Genomic DNA, 22,917 nt, shown 5'->3' with positions numbered 1-22,917 from the left:
CATTACTTATCGCACTAGTAACACTTTTAATGCACACTATTACTTTATAAAGGAGTCTTATGATTATATTGCATTGTTTATTTCTCTTCACTGTATCACTTTCATATGTTACATCCAATATTCCTTTTTCATTTATTTGTGCACCTCTCTTTTTATTTCATCATGCAACTTATGATTATACCGCATTATTTAATCCAATGCACCTGTCTTATCTTTATATGTTATGGCGACACTTTCCCATTTAATGCATTAATCTTTCCCCTCACATAACTATGCCGCTTTTATGTCCATGCCATACCATCTATCCCTCTGTATATAGTCACTTTCACTTGACCCACTTTCATTCCCTTTTATTAATTAATATTGCATTTGTCAAGATCCTGTCAGCACCGAAACACTGTCACGGCTGAACAGGGTGACTCACCCACACTACAGGAGGACTCGGGGTCAGATACCAAGGAAAACTCAGACAGACGGGACCTGCACAGCGTTCTGAGTATGGTAGAGAACAGGAGGACCTGCGATCATGTGACCACAGGAGGTGGGGCTTAGCGTCCTGCTGCTGGAGATGGGTGTAAGTCTTTACAGGGAAACTAAAGTAAAGGAGAGGGGAACTCAGGTCGGACAGGCGGGGGTCATACACAGAGAGGGCGGCGCAGTACACAGGGGCAATCAGAAGAATAGTCAGGACGTAGCAATAGATCAGAAAAACCAGAACGGGCAATAGACAGTACAAAAACAGCAGGCAGAAATCACAACAGCGACAGAACCAAATCAGAAACCAAACAGACAGACTAGTACTTGCATAAAGCAGAGGCACACCAGGGTCAGACACACTCAGCCAATGGTCAGAGTATAAACGACAAGGACTGACCTCAGAGTGAGGCTATAAAAAGCCTCCCAGGACCCAGAAAGAGGCCATAAGAGTTAACCCTGCAACTACCTGACCCGAGAGCACAGTAAACCATGACAGCATTCCCTTCACTTCATACACAGTTTCGAATCAGTTTTTCACTTTGATTCCTTCACACATCTTTTACCTTTTTTTTACATCAGGCATATCTCTTAACACTCTTAACTCCATTTCTGATATACTTAACCAAGATCCCTTGAATGCATCCTCCATACCTACCATATTAGGCTTTTCTTCCACATATTTCTTCATGAATCAGACGCATCCAGTGAACCCTCCCAGCGGTGAGCGCTCCTGTCGGCTTCATGCTCTGGAGGCGCCTAGGAGACGAGTTTCTGCTGATGCCTGCTCCACCCCCCGCTCTGACGCGTCGAGCGGTGATGTGGTCTGGCGTTACATGACGCCGACCCATGGTGACCTCACACGGGCTCGCCAACGGAAGCACCGCAATCCAGCCGCTGCCACCAATGACAGAAACATGGTATACATATAAGCATCTCACATGGCCATTTTGATATACACTCTCCCCTGGATAAAGCTACACGCGAAACGCGTGTCGGGGTACCGCCACCATTGAAAGGTAATGTTGCAAAATACCTTCTCTATGTGAGCTTTCTAATACTGGGTCCTAAGACATCATTAATGGTAACACTCTTGCACTTTATTTGTACATAGGTACCTTTCTTGTTGGCACTCCTGCACTTTAGAAGTATAACCCTGCTCATTTATTATCCTTGATTAGTGTTACACTCTTACCAGAATATTAGGATATATATTGAATCTCTGCCACCATATATACATTTTGGAAATCGCTATCTATATGCACTTCTTTGGCCAATTATATTCGTTATAGGAAGTTTACTTTCAATTCCTCTTTTACATTTATCTTTAACTCAGGCCTCTGAACAGTTCATTTTTGACTGTGGCATTTCCATGCATTTTACTAGTGGCTCATTACCAAACACTGAGTGGCTCATTTTGTATATGTTGTCCCTACATAATATTATTTCTCTAAACTGTTTATAACAATTTGGTTGGATTTTGGGTCTTCTGACAGCCTGTGGTGTGCTTGCCTTGTGTTTTAGAAGAGAAGCTTCCAGAATTTTCCTGCCATGCTTTTCTGACATTAACATTATTTGTTTAGTTGTCTCAAGTGGAGGATGTCCAAATTATGTTGTAGGGTACTGATATGAACCCAGATGCTGCTTAAAAAAATCACTTTTGGCTATAAGGTAACATAATTCTGAGTTCATGCATACATTTCACATCCTACTTAACAATGCCCACATAAGGCTATTTAGAAGTGGTAGAGTTCCAATATCACTATGTCGTAGAAGATGGACACTTATTTTATACATCTAATATGGTCTTGTCTTAGTATATGGAACTTTGGGAATGAGATAGCAAACCCTGTTTCGAAGGTTACCCAATGACAGGTACCTCTTGGGTAAGCAGTTTTGATAGTTATCAAACCCTACTCTCCCTAGGAAGTTAAAGGGCAGTAATTATTTGGATAGGACACATCCACAGTGTAATATGATTAATACAATTATCCTCTATGAATAGACAATTTTCAAAAACATTGTCTTAGAAATATGGGATCCAAAGTCTGACGAGTCATATTCTAAGGAATGTGTCACGGAACCTACAGTGGGGTCAAAAAGTACTTAGTCAGCCACCAATTCTGCAAGTTCTTCAACTTAAAAAGATGAGAGAGGCCTGGAATTGATATTATAGGTTGACTACAACTATGAGAGTCAAAATGAGAAAACAAATCCAGAAAATCACCTTGTCTGATTTGGCAATATTTGCAAATTATGGTGGAAAATTAGTATTTGGTCACATAAAAACATGCAAGATTTCTGGCTCTCACAGACCTGTAACTTCTTCTTGAAGAGGCTCCTCTGTCCTCCACTCATTACCTGTAGTAATGGCACCTGTTTGAACTTGTTATCAGTATAAAAGACACCTGTCCACAACCTCAAACAGTCACACTCCAAACTCCTCTATTGTGAAGACCAAAGAGCTGTCGAAGGACACCAGAAACTAAATTGTAGCCCTGCACAAGGGTGGGAAGACTAAATCTGCAATAGGCAAGCAGCTAGGTATGATGAAATCAACTGTGGGAGCAATAATAAGAAAATGGAAGGCATACAAGACTGTTATGACCTGGTGGTAAGGACAATAATGGACCTGGTGGTTAAGAGCACACGGAATGACCTGATAGTTACTAATAATATAGGACGAGCTCTGAGACGTGGGAACTCTGCTGACCGCAATCCCTAATCCTATCACACACACTAGAAATAGCCGTGGATTGCTCCTAACGCTCCCTATGCAACTCGACACAGCCTAAGAAACTAGCTAGCCCTAGAGATAGAAAAACAAAGCCTACCTTGCCTCAGAGAAATTCCCCAAAGGAAAAGGCAGCCCCCCACATATAATGACTGTGAGTAAAGATGAAAATTACAAACACAGAGATGAAATAGATTTAGCAAAGTGAGGCCCGACTTACTGAACAGACAGAGGATAGGAAAGGTAACTTTGCGGTCAGCACAAAAAACTACAAAAAGACCACGCAGAGGGCGCAAAAAGACCCTCCGCACCGACTCACGGTGCGGAGGCGCTCCCTCTGCGTCCCAGAGCTTCCAGCAAGCAAGACAAAAATCAAAATAGCAAGCTGGACAGAAAAATAGCAAAACAGAGAAAAACAAGCAGGAACTTAGCTTCTGCTGGGAAGACAAGTCACAAGAACGATCCAGGAGAGAACTAGACCAATACTGGAACATTGACAGGTGGCATGGAGTAATGATCTAAGTGGAGTTAAATAGAGCAGCCAGCTAACGAATTAACCTCGTCACCTGTGGAAGGAAACTCAGAAGCAGCAGCTCCACTCACAACTACCAGAGGAAGCCCATGGACAGAACCAGCCGAAGTACCATTCATGACCACAGGAGGGAGCTCGACAACAGAATTCACAACACAAGACCACTGATATAATCTCACTCGATCTGGGGCTCCACGCAAGATCTCACCCCATGGGGTCAAAATGATCACAAGAACGGTGAGCAAAAATCCCAGAAGCACATGGGGGGACCTAGTGAATGACCTGCATAGAGCTGGCACCACCGTAACAAAGGCTACCATCAGTAACACACTACACCGCCAGGGACTCAGATCCTGCAGTGCCAGACGTGTCCCCCTGCTTAAGCCAGTACATGTCCAGGCCCGTCTGAAGTTTGCTAGAGAGCATTTGGATTATCCAGAAGAGTATTGGGAGAATGTCATATGGTCTGATGAAACCAAACTAAAACTGTTTGGTAGAGAGGAGGAGACAGAATGCTGAATGCATCCAAAGTACACCATACCTACTGTGAAGCATGGGGGTGGCAACATCATGCTTTGGGACTGTTTCTCTGCAAAGGGACCAGGACGACTGATCCGTGTACATAAAAGAATGAATAGGGCCATGTATTGTGCGATTTTGAGTGCAAATCTCCTTCCATCAGCAATGGCATTGAAGATGAAATGTAGATCAGTCTTCAGCATGATAATGATTCCAAGCACACCGCCAGGGCAATGAAGGAGTTGCTTCATAAGAAGTATATGAAGGTCCTGGAGTGGCCTAACCAGTCTCCAAATCTCAACCCCATAGAAAACCTTTGGAGGGAGTTGAAAGTCTGTGTTGCCCAGCAACAGGCCCAAAACATCACTGCTCAAGAGGAGATCTTCATGGAGGAATGGGCCAACATACCACCAACAGTGTGTGCAAACCTTGTGAAGACTTACAGAAAACGTTTCACCTCTGTCATTGCCAACAAAGGATATATAACAAAATATTGAAATGAACTTTTGTTAATGACCAAATACTTATTTTCCACCATATTTTGCAAAATAAATCTTGCCAAATCAGAAAAGGTGATTTTCTGGATTTGTTTTCTCATGTTTACTGTCATAGTTGTGGTTTACCTATGAGGCCTCTCTCATGTTTTTAAGTGGGAGAACGTGCACAATTGGTGGCTGACTAAATACTTTTTTCCCCACTGTATGTGCCATCACAAAGTCATCAGCATTGCTCACCTTTTCATGTTGAAGTCAACATCTGAAGGTGAGACAACTCAAAATGATAAAGAAAGACAAAATCCAAGCATATAAGTTTTGGAGGAAACATTTATTATTGTTTAACAAGTTTTGAGACACTTAACTCAATGTGAAACATCCATTGAATTCAGTATGCTTTATACAGCTCTGGCAAAAATTAACAGACCACTGCAAATGTTCAGTTTGCCTGATTTTTCTCTTTATATGTATATTTTTGAGTAAAATGTAAATTGTTATTTTATTCTATAAACTTCTGACATGTCTCAATAATTTTTGTATTTTTTTTTCTGACAATGAAAAATGGTCAAAATTAAAAAAAAAACACAGGGCTTTCAGACAGCAAATAATACAAAGAAAAACAGTTCGTAATCATTTAAAAACAACAATACTAATGTTTTAACTCAGGATGAGTTCAGAAATCAATATTTTGTGGAATAACCATGATTTTTAATCACAGCTTTCATGCGTCTTGGCATGCTTTCCACCAGTCTTTCACACTGCTTCTGGCGCAAACATTTAAGCAGTTCTTCTTTGTTTCATGGCTTGTGACTATCCATCATTCTCTTGATTACATTCCAGAGGATTTCAATGGGATTCGGGTCTGGAAATTGGGCTGCCCATGACAGGGTTTTGATGTGGTGGTCTCTTAATTTTTGCCAGAGCTGTATAGCATGTTATCTTTTTTTGGGTAATATAAATTATTGGTAATTGCAGACAAGGGTTCACATGAAAGACTGGAAACCAATCGACTGAATTCTGTGTAATATTAATTTTATCACTTTATAAAAAGCCATAACATGTATGATTTTGATTAGCTAATACTGGTCAGTCTAAGATCACATGAGCATATAAAGAAAATGGCTGATTTTTCATCTGTAATGTCATCACCAGTCAATTAAATTTACAGGACCAAATACAGTTTTCTATGTAAATAATTTCAGTTCATTAGTGAAAATAGGATTTTAAACTGGTGATCCATATGGGATCGATGTTTTTTCTACACACTCGAAGACTTGACTAGAAGGGACTCTGAAAATCGGCACGAAATAGTACACGCTGCGATGTATTTTTTTTCACACGGCCATTTGGTCCATGTGAAAAACCTATCATCAAAATACAAATGAAAATTGTCATCTTTAACTTTAGGCCTTTTAGAGATCATTTCCTCTTCAACATGCATAACTATTCACAATAACTGTAATTTTGACCAGGGGTGCCCAAACTTTTACATGCCACTGTATGTGCAGAAGATGGATAAGGAACTCACTTCCACCGATAAAAATATGCTGTCGGGGTGGGGCCACAAAAAAATTATAATTTTGACAAAAATCAATAAAATGGATCAGTTCAATCGATCTCTTCAATCCTTTGACTATCCCTGTCACCAGGCCAGGCAGACACAGCCAAAGGGACAGAGGTAGCACATAGGCTGCAATTTGCCCAGGTCTGTTCCAAACTTTTCTCTCTCATGTATGACTTTATGTATGACTTTATTTTGACTGTTTCTGTTGTGTACTTTTTTCAGTTATGTCCATCTCTTTTTTGATGTTTGACAAGACTTGTTTTCCGAGTAAAACATTTCTCACATCCAAGGCATGAATATGGCTTCTCCCCTGTGTGAGTTCTCTGATGTGTAACAAGAGTTGACTTCTTTGCAAAGCATTTTCCACATTCTGAACATGAAAATGGCTTCTCCCCTGTGTGAATTCTCTGATGCACAAGAAGATCTGATTTCATGTTAAAACTGTTTCCACATTCCGAACATGGGAATGGCTTGCACCCTGTGTGAGATTGCTGATGTAAAACAAGATATGATTTACTGCTATAATGTTTTCCACATACTGAACATGAAAATAGCTTATTTGCTTGAATTCTCTCTCGTGCCATTTTTGAATTAATGCTGTATTTCCCATGTTCTGAAATTAAAAATAATTCGACACCCGTGTGAATTTTTTGATGCGCAACAAGATTTGCCTTTAAACTGAATTTTTTCCCACATTCTGGACATGAAAATGGTTTTTCCCCTGTGTGACTTCTCTGATGTCTAATAACATCTGATTTCAGTTTAAAACTATTTCCACATTGTGAACACAAAAATGGCTTCTCCCCTGTGTGAATTTTCTGATGGAGATCAAGACCAGACTTATTGCTGAAACGTTTCTCACATTCTGAACATGGATATGGCTTCTCTCCTGTGTGACTTCTCTGATGTACAACAAGTTTTGATTTTTGCTGAAAAGAATATCCACATTCTAAACACGTAAATGGCCTTTTCCCTGTGTGATTTCTCTGATGAATAACAAGAGAGGCTTTAATCCTAAAACATTTACCACATTCTGAACATGAAAATGGTTTTTCACCTGTGTGAATTCTCTGATGCATAATCAGTTTGTATTTGAATCTAAAACATAACTCACATTCTGAACATGAAAATTCCTGTTTATCCGTGTGACTTCTCTGATGTCTTATAAAAGATGATTTGTGATGAAAACATTTCTCACATTCTGGGCATGAATATGGTTTCTCCCCTGTGTGAATTCCCTGATGTGTAACAAGTTCTGATTTCAGGCTAAAACATTTCCCACATTCTGAACATGAAAACGGCTTCAACCCTAGATGAATTTTTTCATGTTTAATAAGAGTTGATTTAAGATTAAAACATTTCCCACATTCTGAACATGTAAATGGTTTCTCTCCTGTGTGAATCCTGTGATGTTTAGCAAGATCTGATTTCTGGCTAAAACATTTCCCACATTCTGAACATGAATATGGTTTCTTTACAGGGTGGGCTGCTTGTTCTTTATCAACCCTTTTGTGATTTTTAGTTTGTTTAATAGTCTTTGATACGACCTGTTTAAAATGTTCTGACGAAAGATCTTTGCTTTGCTCTTCATGTGTACGTTGTGTTATGCCACCATCTTTTGCTTTGAAATCTGAAGATATCCGATGTCCTTGCAACGCCCTGGAACAGTAATCTGCCAAAAACATAATCTTTATTAAAAGAGTTAAGTTTAATATACGTAGATGTTTTACAAACCCTCAAGCGACTCACTATTAGAGTTGAGCAAATATGTTCGGAAATGATCGTCATATCGTGCCATATTGGTACCGTATTCGTGCCAAATTTATGTTAGATGATTGGTTCTGAACATATTTGCTCCTTTCTACTCCCATTAACTCCAATGGTGTTTGGAGAATATTGCAAATACAATATTCGCCGGCGAACGCAATCCAAACCAAATATTGAAAAATTCGCTCAACTCTACTCACTATCATATCAGATCCAGGGCGTTTTTGTAACATGATGGCGACAAAGCATTTGATTTAATTGAGTGGCGATTCTTGTTCTGTAAACTTTAAAATTTAGGGTAGACTTCAGAACCCTTTCAGCTACCATGCAGCGCCAGGAAAAGCTGTGTTTTATCATGTGTTTTATAATGTGTGCAAACTGTAAAGCGCTGCGGAATATGTTAGCGCTATATAAAAAATAAAGATTATTATTATTATCAACACTTTTAATCACCTTAGTGATAGAAACCCTGACAATACATCTATGACAGGACCCTGAAGTACTCGGTCTTGATGTACTCCTGGTGAGTGGACCCCGATGTCTCGCTCTAACACATTACGGACCATCTACATCATTCTGGTTTCATGTTTGGATACCAAAATTAATTAATCCGAGTCCAATTTGTTACCTATTTTATGTGTTGCAGCACTTCACTATATATATTCCCAAACTTATGACTTTCAAACACTGGAGAGAATGACAGGCTCATTTGTGTGGAATAGCAGCCGGCATGGGGTATCCAATAGACATTGTGTGGTGCCATGGGAGGCTGGCGGCATGCCATTACCGGTCATTAGGTTACACTATCAGCGAGTCAATTATCACATCTCAATAAACGGCAAACATCAGAAGCGATGATGGTGCAGGCACTTCTGGCATAAGGCCTGGTTTATCACACTGATTTCTGATTCTCCAGGAAAGGTAACTCTTGCTCTCAAGGTTCTTTACTATAAAGTAGGTTCTATCAGGATGAATAAGTTGTATTAATTTAAGAGGACCTTGTACATAGGTGAGCACTAACCAACAATAAAAATGAGGATAGGGACAGGGAGGAATAAACTAAACGAGAACAGGGACCAGGAGATAAACACACACGTAATATAGCAAACCACAGAACACTTCTACAACAACTCTACTCCAAACACTTAGCTTTACCACACAGCACAGGAAGACGAATCTTTCACCGGCAGAGACAAGAAGGTCCTGATAAGTATATATAGGAAGTGGTAATGACCAGATCAGAAGCAGCTGAACTGGAGCTGTATGTTTCTGGTCAGCATAAAATAGGTTGTTAAGCTGTTCAGCAGCAGAAGAAACAAAATCCATTTAATATGAAACACAAATCATACCATCTCTAAAGACCTGCAATTCATTACATGACTGTCTAAGGCCAGGTTCACATTAGCGTATGTGTGCGCACCGTATGATCCACATGCGTCATGTGTACATATCTTTAACATGGTGTACGCAGGGGCATGCGTTTGCATGCATTCGCATGCGGATGCGTACGCAGGCGGTGTGCAGCGGTGTCCGGCAAACGCAACATGTTGCATTTTTTAGGCATCACATATTGCGCGCATGAGCATGATTGCAGATGAGTGCATCCAAACAATGCATTACTGTCTATGGGAACGCATTGGTACGCAAGGACATGCGTACGCATGCGTTGTGTACTTCGGACTGCGCATGTCCAGGAACCGATTGACACATGCCCATTAAGACACGCCCTCCTGTAAATATGTGTATAAACAACACAAATGCAGGCAAAATCGCCTACAAACACATGAACACCCTGCGTTTTGTTTTGCGTCATGCGTAAGCTAATGCAGATAAATAACGCAGCGTAACCATGCCTTTGCATGCGTTTTGGCATGCGTTTTGCGTATGCAGATGATACGCTGTGCAGAGAAACGCTAATGTGAACCTAAACTAACTCTTCCAAGGGGACGTGGCACCCTCGTGACAGGTGTCTGGAATATCAAGCTTTTTCTACTAATTACTTTTGTTACAAGTATTAGGATATGGTGCATTCATACCTTTGCATAATCTCAGTTACTAAATGGTGGTCCTATATATTTGCCTCCTGCTATATATATAAATATTTATAGTACAGTTGCATACCATCCAATTTTTACAGAACAGAAAAAACATCTACCCTGGCAAGAGGAGATGTCAGAGGAGGCATAGTAGCAGGGAGTGACCTTTATCAGATGTCTGAGAAAGCGGTATTCAGATCCAAATCCAGGACAGTCCTGTTGTATCCGGAATGATTGGGACTAATGATTTTATTTTTTTGTCCATTCATTTATAGTTGCAGTCAGCCATGACTCTATAGCTGCACTCCAGAACACATATGTCAAACTCTGGCCCGCAGATGAGTATATTTGGCCAGCAACGCTGGGCGGGTCCTCCGAATATATTTAGCCTGCAACCTCCTGGCATTGCACTTTCAACTATATGCTGATACAATTGACAGCAATAATGGAGGAAGAAGCGTTAGCTGATCAATCTCCCATCATTCCGCCTCTACGTTTTTTCTAATGTTGGGTGTATTATACTGTTTGGAGCACTATGTGGCACCCTTTATACTGTATGGAGCATTATGTGGGGCCCTTTATACTGTGTGGAGCATTATGTGGGGCCCTTTATACTGCATGGAGTACTATATGGGGCTCTTTATACTGTATGGAGCACTATGTGGGGACCTTTATACTATTTATTACTATTTTAATTTTGACCTTCTGTGTATTTGAGTACGAAATCCCTGTTCTACAAGGTCTGGGCTTTTTTTTGTATACTATTTATTACTATTTTAATTTTGGCCTTCTGTGTATTTGAGTATGAAATCCCTGTTCTACAAGGCCTGGGCTTTTTTTGTGTTTGTAAGGCCATGTTCACAGGTTGCATAAATACTTTTATTCCTGCATATGTTCAGTGTTCCCTGTGAACTATTAAAAAAAAAAACAATAAAAAACTCTGCTTTAAATCTACATAAAAAAAAAACCATTAAGTAAGAGTGAGAAAGGCATAAAAAATGCAATAAAAATGCAACAATCAGTTAAGATTTTTATTGCACAGTGAGGTGTGGACACCTGAAGAAAACACGTAGATAAAAATTCATACATGTAAACCCAATCACATTTTTATTACATTTTCATGGGTTTCATGAGGAAGCAAAATCAATCATGCCAGTTTTTACGCTAGGTATTTATTACCGTAAATACACTGCTAAAAATAAATAAAGGGAACACAAACTACAGAATATAACTCCAAGTAAATCAAACTTCTATGAAATCAAACTGTCCACTTAGGAAGCAACACTGTCTGACAATCAACTTCACATGCTGTTGTGCAAATGGAATAGACAACAGATGGAAATTATTGGCAATTATCAAGACACACTCAATAAAGGAGTGGTTCTGAAGGTGGGGACCACAGACCACATCTCAGTACCAATGCTTTCTGGCTGATGTTTTGGTCACTTTTGGTTGTTAGTTATGCTTTCACACTCGTGGTAGTATGAGACGGACTCTACAACCCACACAAGTGGCTCAGGTAGTGCAGCTCATCCAGGATGGCACATCAATGCGAGCTGTGGCAAGAAGGTTTGCTGTTTCTGTCAGCGTAGTGTCCAGAGGCTGGAGGCGCTACCAGGAGACAGGCCAGTACATCAGGAGATGAGGAGGGGGCCATTGGAGGGCAACAACTCAGCAGCAGGACTGCTACGTCAGGATTTGTGCAAGGAGGAACAGGAGGAGTCCTGCCGGAGCCCTGCAAAATTACCTCCAGCAGGCCATAAATGTGCATGTGTCTGCACAAACGGTTAGAAACCGACTCCATGAGGATGGTCTGAGTGCCCGACCTCCACAGATGGGGGTTGTGCTCACAGCCCAACACCGTGCAGGACGCTTGGCATTTGCCACAGAACACCAGGATTGGCAAATTTGCCACTGGCACCCTGTGCTCTTCACAGATGAAAGCAGGTTCACACTGATCACACGTGACAGAGTCTGGAGATGCAGTGGAGAGCGATCTGCTGCCTGCAACATCCTTTAGCATGACCAGTTTGGCAGTGGGTCAGTAATGGTGTGGGGTGGCATTTCTTTGGAGGGCCACACAGCCCTCTATGTGCTCGCCAGAGGTAGCCTGACTGCCATTAGGTACCGAGATGAGATCCTCAGACCCGTTGTGAGACCATATACTTGTGCGGTTGGCCCTGGGTTCCTCCTAATGCAGGACAATGCCAGACCTCATGTGGATGGAGTGTGTCAGCAGTTCCTGCAAGAGGAAGGCATTGAAGCTATGGACTGGCCAGCAGGTTCCCCAGACCTGAATCCGATTGAACACATCTGGGACATCATGTCTCGCACCATCCACCAACGTCACGTTGCACCACAGACTGTCCAGGAGTTGGTGGATGCTTTATTCCAGGTCTGGGAGGAGATCCCTCAGGAGACCATCCGCCGCCTCATTGGGAGCATACCCAGGCATTGCAGGGAGGTCATACAGGCACGCGGAGGCCACACACACTACTGAGCATCATTTCTTTGTCTTGAGGCATTTCCACTGAAGTTGGATCAGCCTGTAACTTCATTTTCCACTTTGCTTTTGAGCATCATTCCAACTCCAGACCTTCGTGGGATATTAGTTGTGATTTACGTTGATAATTTTTAGGTTTTATTGTTCTCAACACATTCCACTATGTAATGAATAAAGATTTACAACTTTAATATTTCATTCAGTGATATCTAGGATGTGAGATTTTAGTGTTCCCTTTATTTTTTTGAGCAGTGTAATTTGTTTACTGTATTGTCTTGTCTGTCACAATTGCAGGGATACCAAATGTATTTTTAAGTGCATTAAAATGTCATTATTGAGCATTCTGGGGCTGGGACCTGAGCAGACGTGTCTAACACGAGCTCCCCAGATTTTCCCAACTTGGGACCCCAAACCCGCACTTAATCGCCTGAAAATACCCCTCGTGCCTGGAGAACATAAGGATTTCAACCTTGTCTCACCTGAAGCCTGAGAGACCCTGTCAAGGAGGGACGCTGAACAGCGTCTGAAGCATCCTAGGGGAGAGACGCCATCGCCGCTTCCCTGTGAGACTCCGTGACAGATCGACTACCAGCGGCAGAGATTGAAACTGTGGAGCAGGCGCTGGGACGTGAGGCAGGGAGGGAGACCGCGGCACAGCACAGGGAAGAACCGGTGAGTGTGGGAGTGCCGGTGGTGCAGGGAGAGGACGCTCGTAGCAGCAGCGGCCATTTTGATACATGAGACACTGGGAGTCGGTTGGCTCATGATAACGCTGCATCTACTGTCTTGCTCAAAGCTCATACAATCCCAAGCCATATCCCCTACTGAGCTTGAAATCCTAACAGGGGAAAGGCACTTGCTGTTGGAGAGGCTGGATAAATGATGTAGACATTCTTGCCTCACTGGTCCCCCCCCACAACCATATATTAGCCATTAAGACCCACTGGTGTACATGGGCAAAGACAAAAAACATACTGGACTACCTCTGGATTCTGACACTCACTCTGGCGACATGGATCGTTTCCTAAACACAAATAGCTAGCATAGGAGCACAAGATCCAAATCTTCTACTAAGATCTCTAATGACAGTTCCTATCCACATGATTTGTCAGCTTCCCAGGGCTCACCTGATAGAATAACTGATGAGGAGGATGATAATAATGAACTCTCAAATCAGAATTCACATCTCGAGTAGAGGATGTGGAAAAGTCCCAGGAAATTATTTTACAAGAACTACCAAAAAACACAGAGAGGTCATTACTAGCCACGCTCTGAGATTGGAGGAGCTTGTAACAGGAATGGAGGACTTAGAAAACCGTAATAGGCGAAACAACATCAGAATACGTGGCCTTCCTGAGTCGGTAAGCCCATCTGACCTAGATTCCACAGTACAAAAACTGTTCCTTGACTTGTTAAACGACGAGGAGGGGGGTTCAATAGAGTTTGACCGCATAAACAGATCTCTTGGACCTAAGCCGTCATCAGAATCAAGACCTAGAGATGGTATTTGCAGAGTACAGTATTATAAAGTCCAGGAGGCCATCATGTCAGCCACCAGACAGAGGGGTACTATCAACTACTGTGGAACGCAGATTTTATTACTCTCAGACTTATCTAGGCATACACTACAGCTCAGGAGGGCGTTACAACCCTTATTATCTCTCCTTAAAGAAAGAGACATTACATACAAGTGGGGATTTCCATTCCAACTGATAACCTTTAAAGGAGGGAAAACCGCCACTTTCCGTAACCTGGGAGACCTGACCAAACTTCTGGGTACTTTTGAACTGCCGATGACTAATCTTCCTGATTGGCCACACTCTCCCCAACTCCCAGATAAATTTGTTATAACATTTTATTGCTTAGGTTGTGGGGGTGACAAATAGAGACTAGTTCTCTCCTTCGGCTTCTTCCCACCCCGATTGTTATATTTGGTGGTCTCCCGCCATACAACCACACTATGATTTCTTACTCTAGGTATCCATTCACCACACATTTAGCCTTTCTCTACTATTTTCAATTTTCTTTTGTTTTCCTTCTTTTCTTTTCCCCATCCTCCTTCCTCCAACCACCTGACCTATCCCCAACCCAAAAACCACACAAAAATTCACCCAGGATCTGGTCCCAATGTCCATATTACCAATTCTTTAAAATTTACTCTAGACATGACTGGAATTAAACTATGCTCCCATAATGTTAAAGGGTTAAATATACCCGAGAAAAGGAGACAGATCTTGTACTCTAACCATAAACAACACATCTCAATTTTAATGTTCCAGGAGACACACTTTAAGACCGGAGTGACACCTAATTGTACATCCCATCATTACCCAAAATGGTTCCATAGTACAAATCCTTATTCTAAATCTAAAGGAGTATCTATAGGCTTCCATAAATCCTTTATACCCGAGGTTTTTGATTCTTTAATCGACACGGACAGATGATATATTTTCTTGAAGGTGGCATGGGGATCGCGTATACATATCTTGGCAAATGTTTATTTTCCCAGTCAGGGCCAGCAGATACTTGGCTACATATGCAAGCGACTCCTAGAAAAATTTGCAGGTGCACTACTCATAGTTCTCGGGGGTGACTTTAACCTCCCAATGAATCCCCTGGTTGATTTCATGGAGAAATCACCAACCACACAACTGAAGAACCGATATCAAATCTTTGTAGAGGATGAAGATGGCACACCTAAGGATGAAGCAATACCAGCAAGCAAAAAAGAAAATGGCACACAGCAACAAGTGACAGCAAAAAGTACAGCCAAGAAGCAACGAAGAGTGGTGGTGGTGGGAGACTCACTACTGAGAGGCACAGAAGCAGCCATCTGCAGACCGGACATAACTGCAAGAGAAGTATGCTGCCTTCCAGGTGCGATGATCAAGGATGTGACTGATAGGATACCAAAGCTCTTCAACTCCAAGGACGTCCACCCATTTCTTCTGATACATGTTGGCACCAATGACACGGCAAGGAAGGACCTACCGACAATCTGCAAAGACTTTGAAGAGTTGGGGAAGAAAGTAAAGGAACTGGATGCACAGGTAGTTTTTTCTTCTATCCTTCCAGTAGACGGGCATGGCACCAGGAGATGGAACAGGATCCTTGATGCAAACAACTGGCTAAGACGATGGTGCAGACAACAAGGATTCGGATTCCTGGACCACGGTGTGAATTACTTGTACGATGGACTCCTCGCCAGAGACGGACTACACCTCAACAAACCTGGGAAACACACATTCGCCAGAAGACTCGCTACACTCATCAGGAGGGCGTTAAACTAGAAGAAGAGGGGACGGGAAGAAAAACATTAGACTTGAACAAAGAAGATCCAGGAAAACATACTCAGAAGGGAGGTAAGAACATTTCTAAAACAATCCACAGCGAGGAGATTGGAACAAAACAAAATCCTCTAAACTGCATGCTCGCAAACGCCAGAAGCCTGACAAACAAGATGGAAGAACTAGAAGCAGAAATATCTACAGGTAACTTTGACATAGTGGGAATAACCGAGACATGGTTAGATGAAAGCTATGACTGGGCAGTTAACTTACAGGGTTACAGTCTGTTTAGAAAGGATCGTAAAAATCGGAGAGGAGGAGGGGTTTGTCTCTATGTAAAGTCTTGTCTGAAGTCCACTTTAAGGGAGGATATTAGCGTAGGAAATGAGGATGTCGAGTCCATATGGGTCGAAATTCATGGAGGGAAAAATGGTAACAAAATTCTCATTGGGGTCTGTTACAAACCCCCAAATATAACAGAAACCATGGAAAGTCTACTTCTAAAGCAGATAGATGAAGCTGCAACCCATAATGAGGTCCTGGTTATGGGGGACTTTAACTACCCGGATATTAACTGGGAAACAGAAACCTGTGAAACCCATAAAGGCAACAGGTTTCTGCTAATAACCAAGAAAAATTATCTTTCACAATTGGTGCAGAATCCAACCAGAGGAGCAGCACTTTTAGACCTAATACTATCTAATAGACCTGACTGAATAACAAATCTGCAGGTGGTCGGGCATCTAGGAAATAGCGACCACAATATTGTACAGTTTCACCTGTCTTTCACTAGGGGGACTTGTCAGGGAGTCACAAAAACACTGAACTTTAGGAAGGCAAAGTTTGACCAGCTTAGAGATGCCCTTAATCTGGTAGACTGGGACAATATCCTCAGAAATAAGAATACAGATAATAAATGGGAAATGTTTAAGAACATCCTAAATAGGCAGTGTAAGCGGTTTATACCTTGTGGGAATAAAAGGACTAGAAATAGGAAAAACCCAATGTGGCTAAACAAAGAAGTAAGACAGGCAATTAACAGTAAAAAGAAAGCATTTGCACTACTAAAGCAGGATGGCACCATTGAAGCTCTAAAAAACTATAGGGAGAAAAATACTTTATCTAAAAAACTAATTAAAGCTGCCAAAAAGGAAACAGAGAAGCACATTGCTAAGGAGAGTAAAACTAATCCCAAACTGTTCTTCAACTATATCAATAGTAAAAGAATAAAAACTGAAAATGTAGGCCCCTTAAAAAATAGTGAGGAAAGAATGGTTGTAGATGACGAGGAAAAGGCTAACATATTAAACACCTTCTTCTCCACGGTATTCACGGTGGAAAATGAAATGCTAGGTGAAATCCCAAGAAACAATGAAAACCCTATATTAAGGGTCACCAATCTAACCCAAGAAGAGGTGCGAAACCGGCTAAATAAGATTAAAATAGATAAATCTCCGGGTCCGGATGGCATACACCCACGAGTACTAAGAGAACTAAGTAATGTAATAGATAAACCATTATTTCTTATTTTTAGGGACTCTATAGCGACAGGGTCTGTTCCGCAGGATTGGCGCATAGCAAATGTGGTGCCAATATTCAAAAAGGGCTCTAAAAGTGAACCTGGAAATTATAGGCCAGTAAGTCTAACCTCTATTGTTGGTAAAATATTTGAAGGGTTTCTGAGGGATGTTATTCTGGATTATCTCAATGAGAATAACTGTTTAACTCCATATCAGCATGGGTTTATGAGAAATCGCTCCTGTCAAACCAATCTAATCAGTTTTTATGAAGAGGTAAGCTATAGGCTGGACCACGGTGAGTCATTGGACGTGGTATATCTCGATTTTTCCAAAGCGTTTGATACCGTGCCGCACAAGAGGTTGGTACACAAAATGAGAATGCTTTGTCTGGGGGAAATTGTGTGTAAATGGGTTAGTAACTGGCTTAGTGATAGAAAGCAGAGGGTGGTTATAAATGGTATAGTCTCTAACTGGGTCGCTGTGACCAGTGGGGTACCGCAGGGGTCAGTATTGGGACCTGTTCTCTTCAACATATTCATTAATGATCTGGTAGAAGGTTTACACAGTAAAATATCGATATTTGCAGATGATACAAAACTATGTAAAGCAGTTAATACAAGAGAAGATAGTATTCTGCTACAGATGGATCTGGATAAGTTGGAAACTTGGGCTGAAAGGTGGCAGATGAGGTTTAACAATGATAAATGTAAGGTTATACACATGGGAAGAAGGAATCAATGTCACCATTACACACTGAATGGGAAACCACTGGGTAAATCTGACAGGGAGAAGGACTTGGGGATCCTAGTTAATGATAAACTTACCTGGAGCAGCCAGTGCCAGGCAGCAGCTGCCAAGGCAAACAGGATCATGGGGTGCATTAAAAGAGGTCTGGATACACATGATGAGAGCATTATACTGCCTCTGTACAAATCCCTAGTTAGACCGCACATGGAGTACTGTGTCCAGTTTTGGGCACCGGTGCTCAGGAAGGATATAATGGAACTAGAGAGAGTACAAAGGAGGGCAACAAAATTAATAAAGGGGATGGGAGAACTACAATACCCAGATAGATTAGCGAAATTAGGATTATTTAGTCTAGAAAAAAGACGACTGAGGGGCGATCTAATAACCATGTATAAGTATATAAGGGGACAATACAAATATCTCGCTGAGGATCTGTTTATACCAAGGAAGGTGACGGGCACAAGGGGGCATTCTTTGCGTCTGGAGGAGAGAAGGTTTTTCCACCAACATAGAAGAGGATTCTTTACTGTTAGGGCAGTGAGAATCTGGAATTGCTTGCCTGAGGAGGTGGTGATGGCGAACTCAGTCGAGGGGTTCAAGAGAGGCCTGGATGTCTTCCTGGAGCAGAACAATATTGTATCATACAATTAGGTTCTGTAGAAGGACGTAGATCTGGGGATTTATTATGATGGAATATAGGCTGAACTGGATGGACAAATGTCTTTTTTCGGCCTTACTAACTATGCTACTATGTTACTATGTTTCGTCGGGCGGGACCTCTTACCCATTATCCTCCATCAAAAAAGTGAAGAAACAGATGCATGACTTACAACCGGGCACGAAAGATTATAGTTTTTATTCTCAAATACATTCTACTTAAGTAGAATCGATTATTTTTTGGTCTCCCATTGTTTGCTAGATTTTGAGGTTGTGGACTGACCATGCGCCCATTTATTTTTTCATACACTTAGATCCTTCTGTGAGATCTAGTTTTTCCTGGCAGCTTAAGGACAGCCTATTACAGGATCCGATTTGTGTATCAGAGGTGATACGTTCTATTGAGGGCTTTGGGGCGGACCATGCTGATGACCCAACGTCCCCCTCAATGCAATGAGAAGCCCTGAAGAGTGTGTTACGGGGTGTCTCACAGGGAGCCTGTCTTAAGAAAGAACGCTTAGCAACCATAGCGGATCTATCCTCACAGATTCACAAACTTGAGACACAACACAAACAGGACCTTTCCCCACTCACTTTGTCAAGTTTGTCCACCGCTAGACAGAAACTACTTACTATCTTAGATCAGAAATCTCGTTGTTATAGAGAAAGAGTCAGAAGCCGTTTTTATCATCTAGGGAACAAAAGTGGAAAACTCCTAGCGAGAGCCTTACATCCACGAGGCCCACATACATTTCTTTCACACATTAAAAATGCCAAGGGCAAGAATGTTCATAGCCCCAAGGACATTTTATCTAGCTTCAATGACTACTATAGATCTCTCTATAATATAAATGGCCAATTCAAAGACCTTCCCGTCCACTCATTTCAAGAAAAAATTAAATCTTATATCCAACTGAACAAATTGCCTACAGTCTCTGAGGAGATCTTAGCTGATCTTGAGAATGATATTTCGTTAGATGAGGTCACCTCTGTGGTTCGGGACTTGAAATTAGGTAAAAGTCCAGGCCCTGACAGTTACACAGCAGGCTTCTTTAAGCAATTCTCGGATCTGCTATGCACTCCATTCTTATCAACGTGCAACTTTATTTCCTCAGGAGGTTCCTTTCCCCCTCAAGCCCTAACTGCCCATATTACAGTTATCCCAAAGCCGGACAAGGATCCGTCACTGTGTAGCAATTATCGCCCTATCTCACTTATAAATATAGATGTAAAAATTACGCCAAAATTATCTCAAAGAGACTTAGTTGCCTCTTGCCCCACCTGATTAACCAGGATCAAGTGGGTTTTATTCCTGGAAGGGAGGCAAGGGATAACACCATTAGATCCATTTCCCTGATCGACCGAGCCAATAGAAGAGGTGACCCTATGTGTATTCTGTCGATAGATGCAGAAAAAGCATTCGATAGAGTAGGATGGGAATTTATGTGTCAAACGCTTGAAGGCATTGGACTACAAAGGAAGGCACTGTGGAGTATTATGGCCCTTTACGAATCCCCTTCTGCTCAGGCTAAAGTAAATGGCTCGCTGTCGAATCCTTTCTATATACGAAACGGCACAAGACAGGGGTGTCCATTGTCCCCATTACTATATGTTTTGACTATGGAACACTTAACAGTGGCAATTCGCAACTACCCATCTATAGCTGGTCTTAAGATCCAATAGTCACCAAGTCACTAGTCCTGCTGCTACCACGTGTCGTTTGTATACTCGCTTACCCAGGAGCTGCAGTATGTCCGACCTTATTCCTGTACGGTCAGACACAGCCATTACATAGTACACAGCAGGGTCACATTTATAAGATTATCTCCGTACAGGACCATTTTTTTAACACATCCAATTGTCGAAATTATTATTATTCCAAAATCTATTCATTAAAATGTATTTTGTTTTATGGGACAACCCTTTTAAGGTCCCTGATATATGTAAGGCTACAGTCAGCCAAGCCCACCAATTTTATTGGGATCTGATGGCAGTCTAATATGTATATGGTCCTCCCGACTCCCCCTTACATCAAAATTTTGAATAAGAAAAGAAAACCAGCCATGACTGCACACTTATATTCCCTCCCTTGGGTGCTGGTAGCTAGAAATATAAAGAATAAATGGATGTATTATTTGGAATGTACACTAATCTGCGGAGTTCCTCTAATGCTCTGTAAAACAAGTGATGCGGAGAGAGGAGCCGCCCTTTTTATCTTGAAGGTTTCCTGTCCTTGAAGGGAGAATCCCCTCTCTTGTGGTGCCGTTATCGGTCATGAAAAAACACAATACCAGGTAAGTAATACCCGTGTTTTTGACGATATTCTAATTTTGTGAGATGCACCTGTATATTTGAAACTGCACAGTCAATTTACCAACATTATAGGGTGAATCAGCTAGGGAGGTGGTTCCTTACTAGTAACCCTGACTACAGTACTAAGTGAAAAAATGTTATTGCATGATGACTCTTTGAGGTTGCCCAGCCAGTATCAGAAAGGTTCAACCAAAAAGATTATTTCCCTCAAATCTCCTTGGGATCAATGTTATGAACAGATCCAAATATTTTGGTCTATTTGTGCAGCTCCTTAAAGTGTAGCCTTTAAGTGCACATTAGAAATACACCAGAAATGTACTAGAAGTGACCAGAAGGTAAAAGCTACCACAGTTTAACAACTTTATCTGTCTTTTCATCTTCCCACAAGTTATTTTCACCATACTTACATATGCCCTTACAGTTATTGTTCCACTAATCCTTAGTTTCCTTTGCTATCCCCAAATCCTAAAACCCACCAATCAAATATTTATTTCTCCTTCCTTTTTATCTCCATACCTAACCTCATCCGCAGACCCGCTCCTGAACCTCTGATCCCTCCTTCTAAAACACATAACAAGCTGGTTACTCTTCTTCTCCCACTTGTTTGCTCTCTTTTGCTTCTCCTCACTGCTGGCAATATGTCTCCCAATCCTGGACCTCCACAGCTAATACCCCCATTATTTCTCCCTACTATCATTTCCCATCTACAAGAAACTATAGCAACTTCTCCAACAGAAAACCCATTCACTTAATCTCCAACTCCACCGCTTCCTCTATCTGGAGCACTATGGAACACTCGTTCCATCAGCGATAAACTCAATGTCATTCACAACCTGTTTACCTCTCGCAACCTATCCTTCCTGGGCATCACAAAAACATGGACAACACCATATGACACAGCCTCCCCTGATGCGCTGTGTTACTGTGGCCTTCACTTCAACCGCACGCCTTGCACCTTCAACTCAATCCCACCTCTACCCTACCATATCCTCCCTTCTTTTGAAGCGCACACTATCCATATCCACTCTACCTCCAACTGGCCAGAATGGATATGGGACTGTCCATTACCATATAGACCACTTCACCTAGATTTTGCATTTTCTGTTTTTTCCACCTCTTTCCAGCTAAAACTTTCACATTCAAGTCAGCCCTCACCTCAGCTAAATAGGACGACTTTGCAACCATCAAATCTTCTAAATCCCATAACCCCAAACATAATCCCAAACATTCAACATTTTTAATTTCCCCTTTCTCCAACCATTGCCCCTCCAACCTCCCTCATTTCTGCAGAAAACTTTACTTTTGCAAAGTCTTTACTGCTCAACCATCACAACCCCTCCACATAACAGACAAATGTCCTTCCCCCAAAACTTACCGACCCACTATCACTGAAGGTAAGCATACTCATCTTCTCTCCAAATTGCGGCTCACCACTTGTGAACTGAAACCCATCCCATCCTAGCTCCTCCCTAACCTCGCCCCCACACTTATCTCAGCCTTAACCTATCTCTTCAACCTATCATTAACTTCTGGTACTTTCCCGTCTGCTTTCAAACATGCAACAGTCACACCCATCCTCTTCATTCAGCTAGTGCCTCATATCGTTGCTTGTGAAACTCCTCGAATAGCATATACACAACAAACTTTCCTCCCAACTCACTCTTTGAAAAACTACAATCTGGATTCCGTCTCCTCCACTTCACCAAAACTGCCTTAAACAAAGTTACTAATGTCTTACTCACTGCCAAAGCTAACAGACAATTCTCTATA

The 22,917-nt window shown here is 41.7% G+C and overlaps 1 protein-coding gene across 1 annotated transcript in view; it reads right to left on the bottom strand.

Annotated features, from left to right (window-relative positions):
- Positions 1 to 5,065: 5,065 nt before the first annotated feature.
- Positions 5,066 to 22,917, bottom strand: part of LOC138664020 (zinc finger protein 432-like) — a 61,695-nt gene continuing 43,843 nt past the window's right edge. The window contains exon 14 of the mRNA XM_069750423.1: positions 5,066 to 7,989. Within this exon, the coding sequence (XP_069606524.1) occupies positions 6,536 to 7,989 (1,454 nt within the window). The 3' untranslated portion in view covers positions 5,066 to 6,535. The remainder of the gene's footprint in view (positions 7,990 to 22,917) is intronic.

The sequence above is a fragment of the Ranitomeya imitator genome, chromosome 2, assembly GCF_032444005.1.
Source record: "Ranitomeya imitator isolate aRanImi1 chromosome 2, aRanImi1.pri, whole genome shotgun sequence".
In the NCBI taxonomy this organism is placed as follows: Eukaryota; Metazoa; Chordata; class Amphibia; order Anura; family Dendrobatidae; genus Ranitomeya; species Ranitomeya imitator.
Note: the sequence above shows the minus strand (reverse complement) of the source record. Positions and strands in the feature narration are given on the sequence as shown.